The sequence below is a fragment of the Melopsittacus undulatus genome, chromosome 10 (assembly GCF_012275295.1).
Source record: "Melopsittacus undulatus isolate bMelUnd1 chromosome 10, bMelUnd1.mat.Z, whole genome shotgun sequence".
Lineage (NCBI taxonomy): Eukaryota > Metazoa > Chordata > Aves > Psittaciformes > Psittaculidae > Melopsittacus > Melopsittacus undulatus.
The window spans coordinates 22,520,879-22,545,978 of NC_047536.1; the positions used below are offsets into that span (position 1 = coordinate 22,520,879).

Genomic DNA, 25,100 nt, shown 5'->3' on the forward strand with positions numbered 1-25,100 from the left:
TTGAGTCCAGCCACCAATCTTCTCCCTGGGCTGAGGTGGGCACAGCAGCTCCCTCACACTGCCCAGACATTGAGTAAGTTTCGTGAGAGAAACCAACTATTGCAAGCTCAGGAGATCATTTATAATCCCAAAATCACTCTCTGCTGCATTGAAGAGCTGGAGAGATGCTCTCAGAAAGACTTATTTTCTGGGAGAAGAGGAGAGCATCAGCTTCACCCCTCAAAAAGAACCGGCACGATGATTCAATTGCATCACATTCAGAGCTTGAGCAAGACAGTCATTCAAAGGGGAGTTATAAGGAATGCCTCCTTTACTTTAGGAGCAAGAATACTGAAGAAACTGCTAAACTTGGTCACAGTATGTGACATCCTTGAAATCAAAAGCAATACTTCTTCTTGGCGACTGCACAGTAAAATTAAAGATACGGAGCCAAATTCATCTCTGGTGTAATACTCCTGCCAGTGGCTGGGGAGGCACCTGGGATTAATTCCCTCTATTATACAAGTGACACAAGACCCTGAGAAATTGTTTTGAACATCTTTTTGTAACATGGAGTTACAGAAACCTTATTCACTAAGTGTCCCAAGTGTGCAAAATGGAGAGGCTCCAAGCTCTGCCTTGCCAAGGATGGGATACAGTGATTCCCACCCTGTTCATGTGGGGAAAAAGGTAGGGAACCACTAGAATTTACTGATTTCTTAAGCAGAAAAACACTTCCATCAGGATATCATCGATCAAGAAGGGAACATGGGCCTTGTCATGTCCACCTTGGTGTAGGGGCAGGTCTTTGACTGGATTTGTGGGCTGGGTTATAGGCTCGATGACCTTGATCAGCGTGTTGCAGGCAGAGTTGAGCATCACCTCCTCAAACTCTAGGGTCTGTGACACCTTCTTCAGGCTACAGCAGAGCAAGCTCACCTCTCTCTATTCCTGCAAGCCTTCTCCTTTGCCTTGGGGTTACTCGTGTAAACTCAGTCTGTGCCTGTATTTATGTTCCTGGACATAACCCACTTCTTTGCTTACAGTTTGCCCATGGAAAGCTTACATTTTCCTGGAGGAATTATAAACGTCTGTGTGGTGTGCTGGTGCTCACTGTGCCAGCGTGCCGAGGTGAGAGCTGGGGCAGCACTGGCTTAACACCCCCCATATGGGTCTGGTCCTCATCTCTGAACACACTGCTTCACGGAGTGCAGGCCCCTCTCTCTTCTGTAGCCATCCTTACCTTGTTGCCCTAATTTACAAGAGCATCACTGGCCAGGTCGGGTTTAAGCAAGCACAAATTATTCAGACAGTCTTCTCCTCCCATGTAGCAGCACTAGGAAGGAGGGCAAGCTGTTAACTTCCCTGGAAAATAAGGATACCAGGCAGCCAAACAGCCAAACAAAGTCAGATTTGAACTCAAGACAGATGTGAATACAGAGCCCATGGTTAGGGCTGTTCAAGCCACCTGCAGCTGGCCTCCCCAGTCTGCATGTGGCAAGTGAATTCATCTCCTAATGCACTACCCACATCTTGGGGGAGGGGATCTGCTGCTCACTTGACACCTTGAGATATCAGGAGTATGTTTCGGTATGGGTTTGGGGCGGTGAGGTTAAGGACAAGATTCTCTCTGCCTTTATTAGTGAAAGGATTTCACCTGCTGTGTTGAAACTTCTGGCCAGCAGCACCGATACACCTGATCTTTGAGAGGACAGGTCTGCTGCAAGCTATCAAACACACTAGCTTGCCGTGGCACTCTGAAACGGGGACTATTGACACAATCCTGAGCTGGCTCTGCAAACCATCAGCCATCATTCTCAGACCCACTTGTTGTCACCCCAAAGAACAGGTTTAGGGGAGAACTCGAAAAGAGGAGGCCTCATGCAAAAGCTTCTGCCTTTAAGCAATGATGCCATCTCCCCATGATGCTGACACGTCATCCTCACCTCACAAACCTAGCTGCTCCTCTGAGGTTTTTGATGTTTGCTGCCAAATCTCTTCAAAGACTTGAACAAGTGGGTAATCAGAGCAGCTGTGTTTGTTACATTTAACCTCCGTAAAATGTGCTAAACTCAAGCTTTCTTATGTTTCCCTTACATAAAAAGAAAGCCAGGTGAGGATCTTACAGATTCCACCTACCTGCAACTCCATTTGTGTAATACCCTAAAGGTCAGGAGGAAGCACAGAACCTGGATTTGATGTATCAAGGTATCCAAGCACTTGTATCACCTTGAGCACAAAAAGGAACTTTCTGATATATTTTGCAGTGTTGGCAACTTTTGTTTTCAGCATGTTCATGGAGATTTTGGAGGAGAAATGATTTACTTATAAGCATCAGCCGGTTTGGTATTTGACCAAAGAGAAGCGGATTCAACCAGAGGACAGCAGATATTTTCACACGGGCAGAAGAACAATGTGAGTTGATGTGAAAAATCCTTAATGCTTCTCTGTCACGTTTGAGCTTGTTTTGTTTTGCTATATTTGGGTTTCTGGAATGTTTTATCCTATCAATGACATTAATTATGGAGTAATTGCCTTAGTAGCATGTAACAACTCTTCTCTTTTTTTAAGTAGGTTTTCACACAACGTGTAAACTTTGCTGTATATGTGCTCCGCTTCTTGTGTCAGGGAATAGTGTGTAGACAAAATAATGTTTTTCCTGTCAGAAATTCAATGGGCATCTGAAGCAAAGTGACAGGTGGTTAAATAGCTGCATTTAAAGGATGTCAAGAAGATTTTTTGGACAGGTACCAAAACCCAATGCCAGAAAGAAGGCCTAATACCATCTGTTTTGTTAGCAGAGATGCAATTTTACATTAAATTTTAAATGACATGAAATACCAAACTCATAACCTTGATTTGTGGGTCGAATCTAGCTTATCTAGATCATGGATGGTTTTATTTACCAGCATAGTTCCTGACCCAGAGCCCACGCAGGTAAATGAACATGCTTTCAATCAGCCCCATTTGAAAGTAATAGAAAGCTCTTGAGCTGCATTTAATTTTGTTTTGCATCCCATGTAAATCCAGATGCAATGTGGATTTAATTAATCTGGTTTCATTGCATTTTAATGTACACATTTGCATTGTGTTTATTGGCAATTGGTTTTATCCATTTGTTCAGCATCTTTATGACCAATGAAACTCCTGAATATTTAGAGAGCTACATACTTCCTAGCAGGAATGAGGAATGTAGCTCTGCATTAAATAGTTCTCAGACATAAACTGGGGATAAGACTAAAATGTCAAAATATAGCTGCATAATACAGTGGAAAAGTGATATCTATATTCTAAAGTAATAAACTGCAATGTGCTAAATTATTTTCAAATCATCTCAGCAGGCGTTTTAGATGGTGTGTTGAGAGGAGGAGGACTACTTGGAAACAAATAATGAAGCTGATAGATCCAGACACATTTTCCTGCTTCTAAAAGGTGCCTTTGAAATTATGATTGTTCAGGTTTAGTCTCATATTTAGAAATACTCACTGGAGTGTTTTCTTTGTGAGGAGTCTGTGTGGCTTAAACAGGATTGCTGAGATAATCATGCTCTGCTGTTCCTGTCCCAGGGCTAATGTTAGGCATGAAATGTGAGTTGTCATGTTTGGAGCTCCTCTTCCAACGACCCAGCTACAAACATTGTGGGGTTTGTGAGGAGTCAGTTGTGAAGAGAGCAACAAGAATAGCATCTCTTTCCTTCTGTGCTCAGCTCCGTGGCTAAGCTCTGCTGTGAAGGCAGCAGCTCAGGTGGTAGTAACACTGTTTTTTTTGTGCTTTCAACCACCCTGGACCTCTCCTATCAACCACCTTCTGACACTTGGCCAAAACACAAGGTCTTGACTCATTTTTTTCCCTTGGTCCCCTGTTTGTGGTTCCAAGGAGGTGTCTTGCTGATTGATGGCTGAGGCAGTTGAGCCACTTGAAAACTGCTCCTCTGCTGAGGCTCTGCACCACCTCTCCCTCTCCCTTTTGGCACTTGGCTCTGTATGAAAGACACCACCAGGGCATGCCATAGTGAGGAAAAGCCTCTGCTCCAGCCCCACAGGCAGATCTGTGCTGCAGTGGGGAAATGTTGTATCAGTGACTGAGGACACTCCACCTCCCTGGAGGTTTAGTCTTTATTTCCCATCTGCCCTAGGTCACCCTTGCAGTGAGAACCCCCCCAAAGGGTGTTCCTTTGAGGTCTAACTGGCCTGAAATATTCCTACAGGTTATGCTGGTGCCAGTGATGGGTGCACAGGCTGTGGTTGATCCCTGCAATTCTTTGTGCTGTTGGGATGTTCCTTACTTGACTGTTGATATCTAATGCAAAGCTACCTGAGTCTCTGCGGCTGGCGGGTAAGAGCTGTCCAATGTGGACATCACCAGGAGAGAGCCAACGTGTTGTCATCATGGGGCTGAGCATCCCCCTGCTCCAATGGCTCCTGTGGAGCTGGGCTTTCCAGGAATGCTCAGCTACCTTCCTGTTAACACCAGCTTCAAAAAAGGAGAGGCTGCTTTCTACATGACCTGCTGGGAAAGACTCAGAGACAGGATAGATACCAAGAAGTGGGTTTTGGGTGAAATATCTGCATTCAAAAACATGCACTAGAAATTCCTCACCCTGGGAAAAACCTTGCAGGTTCCTGAATTCATTCAGCTCTCTCAGTCTGGACAACAGTGAGAAACCTTATAGTGGAATGAGGGCATGTTACTCCTTCCTGAGCTCTGCAGCAATCCAGACATGGGTGACACAGCAAGAGCGCGTCTGCTTTGTGCATACACTATCTGGCATGGAGCTCAGGAGGTTCAGCCATCCTCATCAGAAACTTGGCCAGCACTGGTTGTATGTTTACAGTCCCCTCAGGGCAGCCAGGCAAGGCCATGCTGCTCAGGTAGGACATGAAGTGTGTTCTTCATCTGCCAGGAAGGAGCTCTGCACCAGTAATGCTGGGCTGCACCCCCAGAGCATGAGCAGCAGTCGAGGGAAAGGATTCTCCCCATTTACTGTGCTCTGAGGAGATCCCCCCTGCAGCCCTGATCCAGCTCTGGGGCAGCAGCACAACAGGGATGTGGAGCTGTTGAAGGGAGTCCAGAGGAGGCCACGGAGATGCTGCGAGGGCTGGAGCAGCTCTGCTCTGGAGCCAGACTGAGAGAGCTGGGCTGGGGCAGCCTGGACAAGAGAAGGCTCTGTGATTCTATGTGTACCTCTGCCTTGGAAGCGAGGGGTTGTATAATGCTGTTCCTACAAAGAGAAGGACACCAAAGTGCTGGAGGAAAGTGGGAGTTCAAACAAATCTGCATCTCCTGGTAGATCCCCACTTGCTCTATGGGGCAGACACTAAATTGCATCAAGGGACAAAACACATTGAAATATGGATAAAAACAGGCTGAAGAAGGATTTAACAGCAGGTACAAGTTGGGGGCTTCCTGAACATATGGCAAGTCTGGGCAGGTTCCTCTGGTGCAATAGGAGATGCTGATGCACGGGCATGTTATTCTTCAGGCCCTGGTCAAGGGTTGTGCCAGGAAGCCAAGCAATGCTCAGCTTCACCAGGTTCTGTTCTTCTGACAGTCTAACAAGCAGAAACACTGAAGACACGAGGTGAGCTGTAAGAACATTTGTTTGATGAGGAGCGTTTCCTCTGCCAGCTTTCCTTGGCTTACATAGATGTAAAAAAAAAAAAGCATTATGATATTAATAGCAGTAACGCTTTGTGGTGATGGGTGTTTGAGCTCATTCTCTGTTTGAGGTCTAACGAAGGCAGAGGAACGTGCAAAGTTTGACAGGGCTCGTTGTAAATCTCATGCTCTGGGGATGTGAGAAGGCAGGAAGGAAACAGTGCTTTGTGTGGGGAAGATGAGCTCTTAAAATGGTTTGAATTGGACCGTTGTGGTGTCTTGGGCACTGGGAAGAAACTGGTTTATATCTGCTGAGGAGTGGCTGCAGGTTTGGTGCTGAAATGTGTTGATTTTCATAGGAAACAACAGACTTAAATCCTCCTGTAAGTGAAAAAGCCAATTCATCCTTAATCGTAAAGCTGCTAGCAATGACTCCACAAATATATGGAATATAATAATTATGATAATTAATAAAGATAATAATACACTAAAGCCTTGCTAATGGCTCAGAGGCTGCTTACTAATTACTGCATTTTGTGGATAAACAAGCCAGAATAATGCCTCACAAAATACACTTTGTTCCATTATTTTGACAACTCTCGTTTAGTTTTAATTATTTATACTCCATAATATACCAGTCACTCTGCTTGGGAGGGTCGTGCAAAAAGAATGAAGCTCTAATAATTTGATATGTCAGTATTTGCTGGAACAGGGAAGGAGGAAACCAGGATGTGTGCACATTAGTTGAGCACAAAGTTGTCATCCAAAGTATTATGTCTCTATAATGCCTTTGACCAGGAACCCCTGGATCCTCATGGAGAATTCCCAGAAGCCAAGCTGCTTCCCTGCTTGAACACTGGAGGCCTGATGCTGATTCTCCTGAAAATTCAAATGGTTTGAGAACTAACCATAAATGTGAAATAGTTTTTGTGCCCAAATCAATTTTTAATATCAAACCAGTATTTTTCCACTATCACAAGGGCTAAAAGTTTGGGTTTAGTTTAAATGTGAGCTATGATTTCTACATAATCACTTGATTCCCAGAGCTGGCATTCCCTCTAATCCCCAGCCCACCTTCCCTCTCCCAGTGCTGGCCACACTCTTGCAATGGAAGATGCTCATGGAAGAACTTGGCATTACTTTAGCTCAGTTTTCCAGCTACAGAGAGTCCTGCAGGGTGCATGTTGCAAGTGTCATGATGTTTACGAAGACAAAAAAGGCCCATTTCCATTGGAGATTTGCCAGCAGACTGGCTCTGTCAGCCCTCTCCTAGCCCTCTGCGAGCATATGGATCGGTTGCAGTAACTCGCTGTATCTGGGAGTGGAATAACATACTGCAAAAATGCTCCGTATATGATAGTATGCTCCACTGGGCTGGTTTTCTAAGGGGCCTATTGTGAGAAGGAAGGAGGGGATATTGCTCAGAGCCTGCAGTGTGCAGCAGGGATGGGGGAGCCCCACATATCCTAGGGCCACCCTGCCCACCTCAGAGCATCTTTCTTCCCCATGGGATTTGGGCTTTCCATGCCAGTGTGAGGACTGGGAGGGCTGCTGGCTGCTCCTCAACAGTGGGGTCACATGGGGAGGTGGCCTGGGGTGGTGGGAGGCTTCAGGTCTGCACGCCTTGAAGCCAGCCCTGGTGCTGGAGGCTGAGACCGTCTTTTCTCTGCTGAATGAGAGTGTGTAGGGAGATGCAGGCTCTGAAGGAGCGAGGCCTCCGTTCCAGCGTGGATCAGCACGATGGGAAGCATCCCTCTCCAGGGGTGGGCACCAGGAGCTGTGCAGGGGGCACAGGAAGCTGCTTAGCACCGACCTGTGTTGCGAGGAGGCCAAACCCGGGCACGGTGCGGGGCACAGGAGACGCGACAAGGTCCGCACCAGCCAGCGGGAGCCGGTATCCCCCGCGGTCTGCCGCTGCCCCGGCGGCTGCCGCAGCCTTGCCCTGAGCGGGTGGGCTGGGGCCGGGGGCTGCCCGCCCCTGCTGCCCCCTCGCAGGCGCCACTGAAGGGCTCCAGCCCCTCCGGTGCCGCTGCCTCTGGGGGGAACCGCCCGGCCCCGCCGCGAACAATAACGGCCCCTGCGCGGGGCGGTGCGGAGCGGGGCGGGCCGGGGGCCACCGCCCGCCCCCCCGCCCGCCCCGTCCCCGCCCCCCGCGCCAGAGGCACCGCCGCCGCCACCGCAGCCGGGTCCATGCCCGCTGGAGCCCCCGGCTGCCGCCGCCCGCACCCCCGGCATGGACGTTCGGTTTTACCCCTCCGCACCCACCGCCGTGGGCTCCCTGCCTGGCGCAGACCCCACTTGCCTCGGGCCGCTGGATTATTATCACTGCAACAAGGTACCGGCGCGGCGGAGCCCGGCGCGTCCCGCCGGGGATGGGAGCGGAGCGGAGCGGGGGGAAGAAAAGTGCCGGCGGCGGCCGGATCTGCGGGAGGGAATTTTGAAAGTGGTCTGGAAACGGAGCCGGAGGAGCCGTCGGGTCCCGGCCCTGGCGGGGCGGGGGAGCCCGAGCCCGCGGCGCTGCTCGGGGCGGGCTGGGAGCGGTCGCGGCTCTTCGGGGCTGTTTTATTTCTGCCATCGTGGGTTTGTTTCGTGTTTTCCCGCCGGGAGCGCTCGGCCCGGAGCGGGGTCCGTGCGGGTTCGGTTGTTGCGGTTGTTGTCGGGCACTTTGCCGGTTGTTGTTGTTTGCTGAGGTGTTTCGCACCTTGTTCGCTGGGCTGCGGAGCCGCCGCTCTGAGGTTACCGGTACCTCCGGGTCCGGTTTGGGGTGCGGGCTCCCGGAGCAGCAGCCCGGCGGGGAGAGGTCCCGGACCTGCGTTTTCCCCGCTCACTGGAGCCGCAGGGCAAAGCACCCGGCTCTTGTAACGAGAGAGGGACCCGCAGGGGACATTTGAGAGCAGGGGAGGTGCTCCAGGAAATTTCCTTCATCCCGGAGGAGACGAGCGGAGGGGACGGATGCTCTGCTCCGCGGATGAGGAGTTCTCCAAGTGCCGCCTGTGTTGGTGAACCGCGCTGAGGGTTCGTCAGCGAAGCTTTAGGAGTCAGAGTCGTTTGGAGGACCGAGACATGCCCCCGGCTGCATCCTCCCGGTCCAGCCTCGGGGAATTGCACTGATAAAAGTTAATAAAGGGAGGAAAATGCTCTCCTGCGTGGGGACCGCAGCTCGAGGTGCCCTCGGCTCGGCTCGCTGTTGTGGTACTTAGGGATCAAACTCTTTAGAAACAAGAAGGAGGAAACCTGTGAGGCTTTTCAGATTCAGCACATTAATCTTTATGTGCCAATATAGGTATTTAAGTGTTCTCCATCATTTGGGCTATCTTTTTTTATTAAGCAGTAGCAGACCTCAGAGTTTGCGTTTGAGATGCCTGATTAAGCTGAAAGGAAATAACTTAAACTGGTTTCTCCTGCACCCTCGTACTGCTCGTTTCAAACTGGTTTATTATCATTGCCGTTGCTCTTAAAATGTTAAATATGCTCTTAAAATACTAACGAGAGCCGAGTCACCTGGGAGCAAGTCGGCCCCGCCGCTGAAACGTCAGCCCGCAGAGTGTGAAAGCTGGAAGTCCGGGATCGTGTGAGTGTGAGCCGCTGGGAACTGCAGCACCCCCAAATCCTGCTAGCTTTAGGAACTCGGGTTTATCAAGAAGTTGTTAGATGTGAACATTGGTTTAGTTTATTTCCCAGTTTTCCGTGTGGGAGCTGGGTCTTGCACGCAGTAGCGCGGGCTCTGCCGTGGTCCCTGCACCCTCAAGCAGCTCCCACCCGAGCCTTGGGGCGCACAGACGGGCCCCACATCGGCGGCTCATCCGTGGCCTGAATCCCTGAGATTAGTCCCGGATTAGGCGGTCTCAGTGGATCGGTGGGTCCTTGCTGTTGCGCGGTGCTGCAGCGGGAGATGGCATCTTCGGGGTCTGCAGCGAGCACAGCCCTGGAGAATGAGGAGTGCGTTTCTCCAGGGTGGACGGGACACTCGAGAGGAGCACCCCGGTACTGACCACTGCCACCAGATGCTGCTGTTGCCACTGCTACAGAGGATCTTGAGGCAGCGGGAGGAAGGAAGTGACTTACCCTTTTCTGATGTGCAGGACTCTTCTTTTCTTTTCTGAGTTATCAAATGTCATTTGCTTGTGCACGTTTCTCTGTGGGATGAGGCTGCTGGAAAGAAGCCAGAGACTAAATGGGTCGACTTTGTTTTCCTGGCCGAATGCAGTTGTACCTTCTGCATCACAGCGTAGTCTAAACCTATCGCTTGCTGCTTTCACTTCAGGGAGCTTCTCCATCCAGTGCAGGGTGCTGTATGGCTGAGGATCACCATCAGCACATCATTACCTTGTGCTCACTATGGAGAGTGCTGCCTCATGCTTCTCGGAGCTGCATAGGACCCTGTGGGAAACTCCAGAAACTCATGCTGGTCCCAACCCCATGACTCCCATCCAGTGCTGGTGGCTCATCCCAGAGCTGGGTTCAGCCAGTGTCCACCTCAACATGTTTCCACTTTAAAAAGCTACAGAGGAGGGGAGGGTGGGCTGGAAAAATCGGCTCTCCTGCTACTGCATGCAGGTAACCCGGATGAAATCCATCTTTATGAAAGACCTGGCCAAGAAGCACTTACAGGCTCTTCACTGTCCTCCCACTTCACCAAAGGTGCTTTAAAGCCCTTCGGTTTAAAGGGCTTATTTTGTGCAGGTTCAGCTTGATTTTTTCCTAAGAGCTGCTTTGTTTATGTCTTTATTTATTGGGGGTGGAGGCAGAGAGGCTGGGAGAGGCTGCGCGGTGTCACTGGGTATAAATAACTGTCTGAGAGCAGGGCAAAGCTCTGCCTGCACACCCCTCACCAGCGAGCTCACCGGGTAGATGTGCTTTAGCTCAAAGCATCCTGAAATGTTAATGCGATTGTTTTGTGCACTTGCTGAACATTATACTGTTACCGTGAGGTCTGTGAGCTTGCCTGCATGCTGGAGCAAGCCACAGTTTCTCTTTGCAGCTACAGAGGTGCCTATTGCGTATCAGCATTTCCATTTTTAAAAGGACAAGGGATGTTTAGAGGGATAATGAAATGGGAGCATGCGTTCAGCCAAGGCGTCCTTACAAGGAGGGTATTTGCACCCTTTCTTTAACTGCTTTCTTGAGCTTTCTAGAAGGGTTGGCCACTGGGAGGGAATGGAATGGGGGAGAAAGGGGCTGGCCACCCATGGGTGGACATGATGGTCCCTAATGCCCCAGGCAGGGCAAGAAGGAGCCTTCCCCTCTGCTGAGTGTGTTTGGTAGTGGTGGTGTTGGGGGGGGGGAGGGTTATGCATTGGGCATGCTGGTGGCATCAAAGCAGGGACAAATAGGTCCCCAGTGCACGTGATCCCATGTGGAGCAGCTTGCCATGGAAGCTGGGAAGTGGGGCTGACCCCAAACTTCCCTGTACCTGGTGAGCTGCTGCTCACAGCCTGCAGGACTGGTGCTCCTGTGACTGGTGCAACTGGGTTGTATGGTTGCACTGGGCTCAGCCCAAGGTACAGGGGTGACATGGAGCACCTTCCCAGAGCCACCCAAAATCCTCCCTAGGACATGATGCAACCAGCATTCCCATGCCTCTCACCTCCTCCCCATGAGCTAAATCCAGGACCTGCTCCACCACTGGGACTGCACAGAAGAAACACCTTGCATGTGTTGTCAGCCACAGGGGACTGGGGAGGTTCAGCTGAAAGTGGTACCATCTCTGCAGGGAGCCCTTGTCTACACTGTGACACCCATGTCTGCCACTGACCACCCAAGCCCCACTGAAGAAAGCGCATAACTCCCTTTAGGATTCCTCTTAAATATGGGCCTAAAGCCCCTTTGTGCTCTGGCTTTTCTCCTGGGGTGTTGGCACCTGCTGCAGACCCCCCACCTGCTCCATTGCTGGTGATGTGGAGCTTTCAGTGTCTCGTTGCTGCTGGGTGCTGTGATGGTGTTACAGCAGAAGCAGCGCAGCCCTGCACCCCATAATGGGGTTGTTGCTCTGGCCTGTGGTATTTTCATATCCCTCCAGTTGCTTTGTGAAAATCTGGACTTTTTTTTCCCCACTTCAACTCAAAGGAGACTATTTACATCTTTATTTCACAATAAGTGAACCATGGAAAAATGCACACAGTTTTAGAACACAGGGTTTGTTCTGCTCTCAGCAGAGCTTTAGTGGCAGATCTGGTGTGCAGCTGATACACTACCGAGGATTTTCTAGATCTTAAATTGTTTAGGTCCAGGAAGTAAGAGAGGGAATTTTCCCTTTTCAGCTTTCACTTTTGCAAGGGATGCATATGGCAGCAATGCTGCCTGAGCACAGCACCGCGTCCTCTTTCACACAGTGTGTGCTGCGATGCAAGAGGAGTGATCCTGCTCCCCAGGGGAATCTCTGGGGGAGTGAATTAATGTCTCTGTGTTCCTTCTGCAGAGACAAATTTCAATATACATTCTTCTTAGTTGCTTCTGGTGTTTCGATGCTCAGGCTTGGTTAGCACAGTACTTGATATCCACTTAGGACAATGATTGATGGGAGGAGAAGGACCCAGCCTGGGAATACCTAATCCTTGTGGAGCAAGTGCACTGTTGTGACACTGGGAGTACCCACAGGCACCTCCAGCAGCTAATGGGAGAGATGTGCTGGGGAGGGCTGTTAACCCTGTACCTTCCTGTAGGATTCGTCAGCACCATCAAAACTTGTCCCAGATCTTTCTAATAGGGCTCTGTGGCTTTACATCTCTGTACACCCCCTGTGGCTTGCCTTTTAGGCTGATAAATTGATAAAAAACCCTGTTTTGCCAATGCACTGTCATAAATCGTGGATAATTAAAATCTGCTGGTCATGAGATGAGTATTAATCTGCAACCACTGCTCTCTTAAGAACACTTCAGAAACAGGATCTGAGCTGCTGGAATGAGCCGGGCTTGCTGTAGTGAATGTATTTCTGTGGAGCATTCTGTTTTGTTTTGACTTTTACCATCAATTGTACATCGCAGGGGCAAACAGGCTCCCTTTTTCACTGCTCCAGAGCTGCTTTGCTATTCTGGAAGATAAAATATATTCTTTTCCTTTCTACTTTCTAAGCCAGCTTGATTCTGAGGGAGCATAAATCCTTCTTTGGAGATGGAGGATTTTGGATGGGGAACAAAGTCCAGCAAACTTCTAATTTTGGGCCCTATTTTATTCTCATTTGGCAGCTCCTGTGGATTTGCAAATGTGGATTTTTAACTTTTTAGGCCCTGAATATGGGCAAGGGCTTCCTCTGACAGGTGTTTGAGCCACTCACTGGGGCAACCCTGCTTTCTCCAGAACTATCTTTGGTGGGTTGCACAGCAGAAAGCGTTTGAAGCTCCATTTTGCCTTAGGCTTTAAATCAGAGATTGGGAGCTAAATAATGAATGCCCATCCATTCATAGAAATTGTTGCTCTCTCTGTGTAGGCAGAGAGAAGGCTTTCATCTGGATGTTTTTGGAACAACGGGAGATATTTTGAAGGCCGATCTGACTCGTGTAAGAACATGTTTGTTGAGGCCAGTTCCAAATAACCTTGTCGAGGGCCTGATCCTAGAAGTCCTCGTAGCAGAGGAGTCATCACGAGACCAAACACTCAGGATCACAAGCTTGCAGGTTTCTCTGACTCATTTATGATGCTTTGAATCTGTTATAAACATTATCTCCTAAATCAGTGGTCCAAAGCCTATTGCATTATTACCGTGGGGCAAATCCACGTACATCTTTGGACTTACCCTCTGAGCTTGCAACATGCACCAGGATCAGGCTGTACATCCATAATGGAGAAAACATTCTGCTGATAAATTGTATTTTGCTTAAAACAGATCAGAGCATCCTATAGCTTGTATGGTGTGTGGCTGCTGCTTGCTCAGGGTGGTGGAGAGAGCATTTCTAACCCTGGCAGAGCTCCTCCAGGGCCCTGCTTTTGCTAGCTGTAAGAATGGGTGCTGCTGGCTCCTTTCCTGCTGGTTGTTGTCACCTCGTTGTCATCAGATTTCTGCAGCAATTGCAGAAAACCTCCTATGTTCCTTCTGCCTTCCCTCTGCATCTCTCTGCTGCTGGATACCAGTAGCAGGAGGTGAGGACTGCTCCTGCCTGAGCTGGAGCATGCTGTGCTGGGGAAGTTATTCCTGTAGGTGCACAATTGTTCCCTATTACCTTTGTGCTCATCTGTTGGGTTTTTTTTAACAAAATGAACTCTAAATGCTTTTACCATAAGTTGGGTTATATCTTTCAGTACAAATGAAGCATATAATTGTGTTTTCCTAACAGCTCTACATTTAAAATAAGTTATTGTGCTGCTAATGTGTTTTCCTTGACAGTTTTCCATCCAGTGAGTGCAAGGCTTCTGTCTGAAGCTGTTGTGCACCACCTTCTCTGCCTTTTCTTTCTATGTTACTCTACGTCTCTCAAGTCAGGGTAAAGTGTTAGCGTGATTCCAGCTTTGATCCCATTAATTCCTAATTGGAGGTTTGAGCTCTAATGTTCCACCTTTGTGATTTTACACACACGTTTTCATGTAACTAAACCTAGACTGGGGGATGCACGGTTCAGCTGCAAGGGGGACAAAATGTGCAACAAAACTTACTGAAACATCTGATCAAGCCACTCAAAAAGGCCCAAAGTGCTTGAAAATGGTGCTAAATTGCCTGGGTTTTCACTTGTATGACCAGATTTCAATATTTTAATAATCTGCATCCCCCCCTCCTCTTTCTATTGTTTCCTTCTGGTGGTTTTGTTCTGATGGATGCCGTTTCTTCTTTGAAAAATGGCATTGGCTGCTGCATTGCCTGCAGGCAAAAATCTTTGCATTATGCCACAGAATCTCTCTCCTCTGCTGTAATCTCTTGTGTTGATTGGGTGACCTCTGCAGATATAATTAAATCTCTTCTGGAGGACTGTGTGATTTCAGTTCAGCTCTGAGGCCAAAGTAACTGGTAGAGAAGTGTTAAGTTAGGGCCCTGGACCAGTCACTGTTATTACGGAAAGATCATTTGAGCACTGGTTTATGCTGGTTGGAGCTGTGCGTGGCTTCTGAGGAGCCTTCCCTGCAGAAATGGGGTGGTCTTGGTCTGAGGCAGTTTCTTGACCTCTAATTACAACCTTTACACAGGAGGCTGGTTCACACAGGTGTTGAAAATGGGGACATTATTTTGTGTTTTCTGTTGGTTTAAGGACCAGCCTCTTGCTCTCATGGTGTTTTTATTGTTTCCCTGTTCCCTTTAACCTGTGTTTTGATGCTGTGAGGGCTGGAGCAGCTCTGCTCTGGAGCCAGGCTGAGAGAGCTGGGCTGGGGCAGCCTGGACAAGAGAAGGCTCCTGAAGGGGAGACCTGAGAGCAGCTCCAGTGCCTAAAGAGGCTGCAGGAAACCTGGAGAGGGGCTTGGGACAAGGGCCTGTAGGGACAGGCCAAGGGGAATGGCTTTAACCTGCCAGAACAGGGGAGACTGAGATGGGCTCTTAGGCAGAAGCTCTTCCCTGTGAGGATGCTGAGGCACTGGCACAGGGTGCCCAGAGAAGCTGTGGCTGCCCCATCCCTGGCAGTGTTCAAGGCCAGGTTGGACACGGGGGCTTGGAGCAAGCTGCTCCAGTGGAAGGTGTCCCTGCCTGTGGCAGGGGTTGGGGCTGGGTGAGCTTTAAGGTCCCTTTCAACACAAACCGTTCTATGATAAGGATCTCATAATTTAGCAGGAGCGAGAAAAGGAGGGGTGGATGGTAAAATGTGCTGCAGCTCTGCCCTGAGTCTCTCCTCCCTCCTCCTGATGCCCAAATTCATTTGCACACAACTGAAGCCTCCAGCCGCTGTCCTCCCTTTCATCCAAGTTGTGTTTCCCCAGGATTGTGCTGTGCATGCCCTGTGGATCCTGTTCCACCTCAGCAGTGGCAAGGGGTGGGTTTTTTTTTTTTCCTATGGGATTAACTGGATCCCATCAGCAGGTTTTTCTTCCTGCAAAACCTACCAATGACTCAGAGTTTCCATTCCCATCTGGACTAAGGGAGACTCCATCCCCTTTCTCCTATCTGCCTGCCTGCACACTATACTCCTCTTCTTGGTTTTAGAGAAAGCCATCATCTTCCTCTTTATCTCTTTTTGCTTCCAGGGAATAGCCTGTGCTTGCCTGTGCTCAGGGGTTGGGAGATAAGGATTGTCTTGTGTCTCTGCTATTTATTCTCTGTGTAAACTGGGCTAGGTCTCTGTCTCCAGTAGGTCATGTCAGGATACCCAGGCATTTGGGAGCTATTTTTAGGAATAATTTGAGCCATCCTGAGTGCTGAGCAACCATTGCAGAAGACCTGGGTCCTTGGAAAGGTGCACCCTGGAAGGCTTCTCTCTTCCAAAGACGTGGACATCCACATTTATATCTATGAAAGTTTCACCTTTCCAGCCTGATTTATGGAGTAGTTTCTTCCCTGAGCATCTCCCTTCTCTCCCTGGGAAGGTGGTAGAGGTGTGCAGCTCATCAGTACTTATTAAGCTGATTGGAAACCCTGAAGTGCAATGGTTTCAGTGTGAAGAAGGACCCTGTGCAGGAGAGGAGATGGGGCAGGCGGTGAGACAGAGAGCTTGATTTCACTGCAGCTTGTCCCTGTGTGGAGCTGGTGCACCCCAGTCCTGCTCCTAGCAGCGTGCAGGCTGAGCATCTTTCTCCCCCAAAAGCTGGCCAGTGGTGAGCTGTTTTGCTCCATGTCCACCATCACCTTGCCTCTACCCCATGGGGAAGATGCTGCCACGGGCCTTCAGGGCAGGGGTGTTTGGGAGCTGCAGGTCTCCTTGGCTGATGCTGCTTTCTAGCTCTGAATTAAAAGTTTATTTATTTGATCACTTACAGTTACTGAACCCTAAAATAAAGGTAATTGTTTTTCTCTGTCAAAAAAATAACAGTTTAGATCCATTCCATATCTCTTATTTTCCACGGGTGCTTCTTTGAAGAGTGGGTTTTGTTCACTGTGGAAGAATGATGTATTTGTAGGGAATTGAGTTTCTAGTGTCAGAAGAGGGGCAGTGTGCCCCAGAGCCCTTAGTGAAAAGGAAAGAAACTTGGACAGGGTAGAAATTCAATTTAGGAAAACTTTAGAGGAAGTTTCCTATGGAAACACTTAACTGAATGATCTTGGTTTGTCCCAGCTGATGCAATGGGCATAGACTGCGTCTGGAAGAGGAAAAAGCAGAAATACTGGAGGGGGAAACACAAACCGCAGAAACTGGGGCTTGCTGTAGCATTGGGAAATCTGTGTTTCCCCGATAGGATCCTGCTCTGTTTGTCCGTGTTAAAGCCAGGGAGGCAACTTTTCCCCTGATGTGTTATCTTGTCTCGCAATAGCATTCAAAGGAGAAGAATGTGCTTTTAGAAATATCAAACTTTGGGGAACGGCTGCCAGGCTTGACTGCTGATAAGCATTGTTGACTGAAGATCAAACAGCCCTTGAAGGAAAAACCTTCCAGCAAGCGCCATGGAGCTAACCCTGCAGCCAGACAGTGAGGTCAGGCAGGATTCAATCTGGGTATATTTAAGAACCTGTGTTGGAATTACAGTTTGGGCTCCCCCACTGCAGGCAGCTGTTGGTGACACAGTGGGTTTAAACCTGATAAATCTGTTAGAGCTGAGAACAACACTTATGAGATGCCAAGAAAACCAGAGTCATGTTTTCATTATTAGGTTGTAGTTTTGTTGGGGGCTTTTTCCCCCTCCTTTAGATAAAAAGCTTGCCCAGGAGGAAAGGCTGGAAAGGCTGTGGGTCATAAAGTGAACTGAAGACCAGTGGCATGTGTTCTTTAACTAACTGACAACCTGTATCACTGTGTCAATTGTGGGTGACCTTCTGCTTGCAAACTATGTTGTTCTGTCCTGGCTTTACCAAACGGTATATGTGGAATATTCAACTCTTTGATTTAAATCAGACCAAAGCATAAGTGTTTTGAAAACAATGTTGAATCATGTTTTCCACTACGGGCTGGGCTTGGAAAGGGGGTAAATATGACTGAAATGGTCTTTTTAGTTTCATAAACTACCAGCCCTTTAAAACAAGGTGGTTGGCATGTAGTGGCCTTCATCTGAGGGAGGCCAAACTCTGGTCAGAATAACAACATGTAACTTGAGGCATCAGTGGAAGCTGGGGACCACATTTGCATGAGAGCACAAAAGAAACAAATACGTGTTTAAAATCATAGCTGAGGCTGGAAGGGTCCTCTGGAAGTGTATTTAAGGTAATTCCAATTGTACCTTCTGGGACTGAGATGGCAGGAGAGAAGAATGCCAATATCCACTCTGCACCAACTGTGGGCCATAGATTTTCTGCTCTGGTCCAGTGAGAGTCTCAGTGGTGACGGCTGCAATCAGATGCTAAATAGGAAGTTGTAATAAAAAGGGTTTTAGTTAGAATTAGTAAGATGTGAAATGCCTCCTTCCTTGGAAAACATGCAGTATTGACTGAGATTTAGAAACACATCCTGTAGGAGCAAGGATCCAGATTGCTGGCTCTGGCATCCTTTCCCTGCATGTGTTACTATTCCTGTTAGAGTGCAGGGTTTCATTTATTTCATTTTTTGCCTGGAAGGGTCACAGTGTGAAACTGGAGATGAAAACAGTGAAGAGCTGGGAACAAGGGCAGCGTCATCCAAAATCATCAGCCACTTCTCCCACTCCTGCACTGGGATGTCACATACATGCATCTTCCCTGCTCCCAGGCTGTGGACTGGGCTGGAGTCACACAAAGTCCCTTTGTAATATTCCTGCCATGTCCATCTGCACTGAAAACCTATTTTCGTTCTGGTGTTGGTGATATCTAAGGGCTTACTTCCCAAATGAGAGGTGTTCCACAATAAACCTGTGTGATAGAGAAGAACATACCCCAATTCAGGTATAACTTCTGTAAACTCCCAGAGCAGAGGCTGGGTATTGAATTTCGGGGGATAGAGGCAGAATGTAAATGTAAAGATGAGGCAGTCGTTAGCAAAACAGGATCCTTGTATCACAGGCAAATCCAGCATTATAATGGAATCTTTTCTGATTTGAGTCTGATTAAGTCCTGTTATCCAGAGCTGCTCTCCAGGAGCTGCATGTGAAGCCATAGATTCCTTTCCCATTTGCAGTTAATTGTCTGGGAAGTGGGGATATCAACATCCTCTTCTCTTGTGGAATTGTCTTCTGTTCTGAAGCTCAAGTGAGGCTTCTCATTTGCCCCCTGTGTTGGAAGCCTTGGGTAGCTTGGAGGCAGGAAGAGTACGCTGCTGGATATGGGGCTTTAGCTTGTGTCGTTGTCATCGTGCCATGAGCACAAGGATGGTGCCAGCTGGGAAGGGTTCCTCTGCTTGGCAAAAAACAGGTCTGGAGAGCAGGCTACTTCCTTAGCAAATTAGCAGGAAGGCTGCAGGACCCAGAGGTTTCTGAAGAGCTCTGTGCCTCTTCCCAGTACTAGGTCACCGGGCCAGAGTGCCAGGGGTACAGCATCCTCAGGTGCTGTGAAACGGGGCTGGTGGTTGATGTCCTGCTTTTATTTTTCCCTGTGTTTTTTAACCTGTGTTTTGATGCTGAGAGGGAGACCTTAGAGCAGCTCCGGACCCTAAAAGGGGTGCAGGAAACCTGGAGAGGGGCTTTGGGCAAGGGCCTGTAGGGACAGGACAAGTGGGAATGGCTTGAACCTGCCAGAACAGGGGAGACTGAGATGAGCTCTTAGGCAGAAGCTCTTCCCTGTGAGGGTGCTGAGGCTCTGCAGAGCTCGTTATCCAGCGGGATCAGCACCTTGGTCCATGCCTGGGCATTGCTGAGCTCCACAATGAGTGTCTGTGAGGCCAGGGGTGGCTCAGCAGGAGCTGCTCAGCCCTCCCAGCTCAGAGCCCTGTGCGTGACAGCTTTCCCTCACTGTGTTTAAGTGGCAGAGGCTTGACTGGAGAGCCTTGATAAAGCAGAGAGCTCAGTCTGACGGGTGTGGGAAGGAGGTGAAAAAGGAAAGCTTAATTCCCTGCTCATCTGAGCCATGACTCAGGTTTCGTTTCCCATGTGGAGGTTTCCCCTCTTCCTCCCTGCTGTCCAAGTGTTGTTCCTGTTGTGTTTGCTATTTATTTGCTTTCTAGCCTGGGGGCTGCTGTGAGAGGTGTCTCTTTGCTCTGCCGGCTGTTCCTGATGCTTCGTTTTCCTTGCTAATACCAATTGTTCCTGCCAAAATCATTTGGTGGTGTTATGTAAACCTAGAATCACACACTAACACTCTAATCCTGGTGCTCCAAAATGCGCTGGATGGGATTCACCCCATCAGGCACATTGCACTGGAGTCCCCTCAGCTCAGCAGTCACTGGTGGCGGGATGCCACCAGCCACAACATCCACAGCCAGCATCACTGTGGTCACTGGTGGCTTTAGTGGGAGCATGACCCTATAAGTCACTCAGGACTGGGATTTAAGCTGTTTGCAGAGCCTGGTACCTGTGCAATAAAGCTTGGTTTTGGCAGCGGGGTGCTTGTGTTTTTGCTGTTGGGTTTGTAGCAGTGTGGCGGATGCTGCGTGTGTGGTTCTGTGCGAGCACCAAACAGCAGCTTGCCCTGTCACGGTCCCTGGTCCAGGACAAAGCTTGCTTGTGTGGTCCCCATGCTCCGGCTGATGGATTTGAGCTCCTGGAGCATCTTCATGGGGATACTGTGTTCCTGCAGAGGCTGCTGGATGGGCATCTCTTCTCCTATGCCAAATAGCATGGCCCCTCTTCTGAAGTGTGCACACTCTCCTGGTGGAAACCAGTTTTTACCTGGAAAGTGATATTAACAAAAATCTTAATGATTTTCCGAGCAATGCTTAATACGACTTAGCAGCCAGAATTATTTAAAAGAAAAGAGAGAGCTCCACCATTGCTTTGTGCCCAGCCTCTTCCCCACACATGCCACTCTTTCTGAGAGATTAAAAAGAGATTAAATCCTGCTGAGCTGGCAGGTGATGCTGATGAATGTTTGGAGGGGATTAGGGTAAATCCATTCCCCCTTCTGATTTAGCTCAAGATTTGAATTAATTGATAAAATTTGCTCAGGTTACATCTCTGAAACCTGCTCCAAGGCAGTGAATCTGCAGGGGTGTAAATGAAGGCAGAACTAGTTTCTGGAGCAGAAAGGCCAATGAATTAACCTTTATAAGGTTCATGAATGTTTAAGACCACTGTACATCTATTCCTGTTGTAGTGTACAATTAACACATGCTGCCACAGAATGAAAGGGTGCCTGGGCTGGCTCCTTGGCTGGAGGAACCTGGCCTGATACTCCTGCTGCACTGCAGTATGGCTGTGAGATGCTCTGCAACAACCGACCTGTGTGTGCAGGATGGCCTGTTCACATGTCACTTCAGTTTCAGCCAAAACATGCCATCTCTCAAACTAGGGATAAAGTGGAATGTGTTCAGGGACTAGATCCAGCCACAGCTGTGTTGGTATCTCGGCTGCTGTTTCTCCTCTGCGGTGGCATTGCAGTGGGACTAGAGGTTAAAGAGGATGTTCTTGGCAGCCTCCAGCAACTACTGGACCCTTCAGTATCTCTGCATGCATCCTACAGCAGCAGCACAGGTGTGGTAGGACTCCACAGTGTGCTGCTACACTGTGCTCCAGCATCAAAAAGGTTTTCAGAGGAGTGCTGAGACCTACAGTGATGCCTGACCACTCTTACAGTGAAGGAATTGTTCCTAATCTCCAGGCTAAACCTCCTCTTTCACAGCTTGAGGCTGTTTCCTCTTCTCTTACCACTTGTTCCTTGGGAGCAGAGCCCAGCCCCTCCTGGCTTCATCCTCCTGTCAGGCTCTTGTAGGGAGCCATCAGGTCCCCCCTGAGCCTTCTCTTCTCCAGCCTGAACCCCCCAGGTCCCTCAAACGTTCCCCATCTCTCTTGTGCTCCAGGCTCTTCTCCAGCTCCATTGCTCTTCTCTGGCCCTGCTCCAGCATCTCAAGGTCTCTCTTGTAGTGAGGGGCCAGAGCTGAGCACAGGATTTGAGGTGCGGCTTCATGAGTGCCCAGTGAAGGGGCACAATCACTGCCCTGGTCCTGCTGCCACACTGGTGTTGGTACAGGCCAGGATGCTGATGGCTTCTTGCCTGTTCATGTTCAGCTCCACCAATGAGCACCCCCAGGTCCTTTTCCATGAGCAGCTTCCCATGAATGTCCTGTGAACACAAATTCACAGCAACCACTCAGTGAAGCTGTGGTGCCTCTGGAGGTACCAGTCCCTGTGTGTCTGCTCGCTTCAAAGCCCCTTGGGCTGCAGTTGCAAAGGGAGCCCAGTGAAGTCTGGCTGCTGCCATGGAGCTCTTTGCTGTCTGTAATTTGGTGACTTGTATCTCTCATGAAAGAGAGCACTGTCAATGTACTGCGGGCCAGGAGGAGCACTTATCCCCACTGTGATCTGAAGTTCCAGGCTCTCTACAATAGGACTAAAGTCTGAGATGATCTGAACATCTGATGGTCTCTTTGCTTTCTCTGAGTTGATTTGGATTTATACAGTTATAGCAGCACATACAGACCCCTGCTGATCCCTATAGATGTTGGTGGGATGGGTAGGCAAAATGAAGCTCAATGGTAAGTCACAGGCAATTCTGAATACTTTGAGGAACGTAATACTTGGGAATACTTTAGAAAGTAACCTTCTTTTGTTTTTCAGTGTGCCACTGGAATATGATTTTTCTAAAAGGAGGGAGAAAGAGAGCTTGAAACTAAATATATTATTAAACTGAGCTTTCTTAAGCTCTGTCATTAAGCAAGAGGGTTTTGAGGGAAGTGTTTTCCAGTTTCTTTATCATGTTGCTGCACAACCAGGTGTTTGCCAAGGAGTGTGTCTCCTTCAAGAGGGGCAAAATATGAAGTTAAATTCACCATATGGTGGAGGAGGATGTTTGGTATCCATTTTTTGTGTGATGACGGTAGTTTGTTTAAAATTGTATTTGCTTAGTTTAACCAGGAAAATCATGGCAGTTGTAATGTCTCTATTAGAGGAATATTGTTTTAAGGCACTTTGGGGTTACATTAGTCGAGTGCAAAATGAATTCCTGCTCTGGAGTAAATAAACCCCAGTGGGGCTGAATACTGGGAGCTGACAGCTTGATGTGGGGATGTGCTCACAGGCAGGTCTCCAGGGGCTGGTTCTAGATGGAATTCATCACGCTCCTTCTCTTCCCTCCTCCTTCACTCACCTCAGTGAAGCAGCATCTCACCCCAGCACATGGGTTACGGCACTGACATCAAACTGGGAGGCACTGTGTGGCATGAGGGGGGGTACCTGGATCCTCATCCTGAGTGTAAAAGAATCATAGAACCAGCTTGGTTGGAAAAGCCCTTTCAGCTCATCCAGTCCAACCATTCCCCAGCACTGCCAAAGCCACCACTAACCTATGGCACTGAGGCCTCGTCTCCACGGTGTGTGAACACTTGCAGGGACAGTGACTGCAGCCCTGCCCTGGGCAGCCTGTTCCAATGCCTGAGCACCCTCTGGGGAAGGAATTGTTCCTCAGCTCCATCTAAACCTCCCTTGATGCAGCTTGAAGCTGTTTCCTCTTGTCCTAAGGCACCTAAAGGTGCTTGCACATCCATGTCTGAGCCTCATCCAGAAGCTAGCTCAGCAGAGCTGCAGATGCACACACAGAATGTGAGCTGAGGCTTCTGAAAGCTTGGCACAGGTTGGTTTTCAGGCAGCATCCAATGATGTCATATGGCAAGCATTAGGAGAACAACATCTGGTAGCTCTGCTGTCTACATGCCCACTGCAAACAATTCTTCAGACCTGTGTAAACGTTCAGCTTAGTCACATAACTGTGTGGGAAGAGGCTCACGCGGTCCAGGCCACCTGCTTGCCTCTTTTTCTTTCACATAAAATAATGAGGATGGTGTTTCGTGTTCTGTTTTGTTTCCAGTGCAATAAGTGACACTTTAAAAGCAGCTAAATGCATGAGGAAGAGAAGTCAGGATCTCTTATTGCAGAGGTGTCAACATTTTAAGCTTAATGTTGCAGTTAGTTCATTACCTCCACATTGTAAGACACAGGCAAGGAGGACTCGGCTGTCCTGCTGGAGGGGTCAGTTCCTGGCTGTGGAGAGGAGGTGTTTCTTGTAAAGGGTTGCTCATGCAGATCTGGGCTCTGGAGCTCCTGTTCTGCAGCCCCTCGCCCCAGGATGGTGGTTTCCAGGGGTGGAAGTGGCAGTGCCTCTCCTCTGTCTGAAAGCACTCATAGCTGGTGTGAAGCCATGAGAGCAGACATGGTAAAAGTGCTGTGCAAGCTCCAGCCCTGCTGTGTGTCATGGTGTGCCCATAGGATGCAAACCTCCCAAACTGCGAGGGCCTTGAGCAGTTCACTGCAGCTGGATGGAGTCTTGAGCAACCTGGTTTAGTAGAGGGTGTCCCTGCCCATGGCAGAAGTTGGAACTGGATGAGCTTTAAGGTCCCTTCCAACCCAAACCAGTCTGAGATTCTATGATCATAAGAAAGTACAGTTACTGTGCAAGTGAGAAACTCTGGTTTAATCTCATCTTTAGTTCCAGAAGACCTCTGGAGACATAGATGCCATCAGTATCCTAGAACTATGCTATGCAGGGTTTGATGCAGACACCAGTGTTTTGCATCAGGCTGTTGTGTTTCAGCAGCACTGACTTCAGAAGGGGCTGTAAAATACATAGAATTGGTCAGACATCCCTGGTGGGTTGCAAAACTTGGACTTTAGACATCAAAGAATCAATCCCACCTCTGAATTCCCTGAGCACTATGGTCAATTACCTTGTGATGCAGTCTCCTGAAGACACATGGTTTATGGTTTTACCAGAATCATCAAAGCTGACAGATTTCATCAATCCTATTCCTTCCTCCCAGTGACCACACACTTGGTGAAATGTTCACATTCTTCCTTCCTCTTTCTCTCTGTGTGAAATGTCCCACCTTCTTGTATGGAGCACTGCAGGGAGCATGTGGTTGCCTGTGGTATGGGAGCCCCTGGTGCTGCTCTGGGAGGTGGAGCGGCAGCTTTTCAGGTTTGCAGAATGTTCCCTGTTTAGCACATCATCTTGTTCCTTTTCCTTTTGGAAAACTGGGGAAAAGCTTTTTAAAGGAGGAGCTCATCTACTTTTGTGCTCATCACCTTGCTACAATGATGAGAGGACAGGCTGCGAGTGCTGGGCTTGTTCAGCACTGAGAACAGAAGGCTTCTTCAGGGGAGACCTCAGAGCAGCTCCAGTGCTAAAGGGGGTGCAGGAAACCTGGAGAGGGGCTTGGGACAAGGGCCTGTAGGGACAGGACAAGGGGAATGGCTTGAACCTGCCAGAACAGGGGAGACTGAGATGAGCTCTTAGGCAGAAGCTCTTCCCTGTGAGGGTGCTGAGGCGCTGGCACAGGGTGCCCAGAGAAGCTGTGGCTGCCCCATCCCTGGCAGTGTTCAAGGCCAGTTTGGACACAAGGGCTTGGAGCAAGCTGATCCAGTGGAAGATGTCCCTGCCCGTGGCAGGGGTTGGGGCTGGGTGAGCTTTGAGGTCCCTTCCAACACAAACCAGTCTGTGGTTCTATGAGAGGGTTGATAGGAAAGCTAAC

General features: G+C 49.0%; 1 protein-coding gene across 1 annotated transcript in view; it reads left to right on the forward strand.

Annotated features, from left to right (window-relative positions):
* The first annotated feature begins 7,810 nt into the window (after positions 1-7,810).
* TOX2 (TOX high mobility group box family member 2) overlaps positions 7,811-25,100 on the forward strand; it is a 140,108-nt gene continuing 122,818 nt past the window's right edge. The window contains exon 1 of the mRNA XM_034067013.1: positions 7,811-7,912. Coding sequence (XP_033922904.1) covers positions 7,811-7,912 — 102 coding nt within the window. The remainder of the gene's footprint in view (positions 7,913-25,100) is intronic.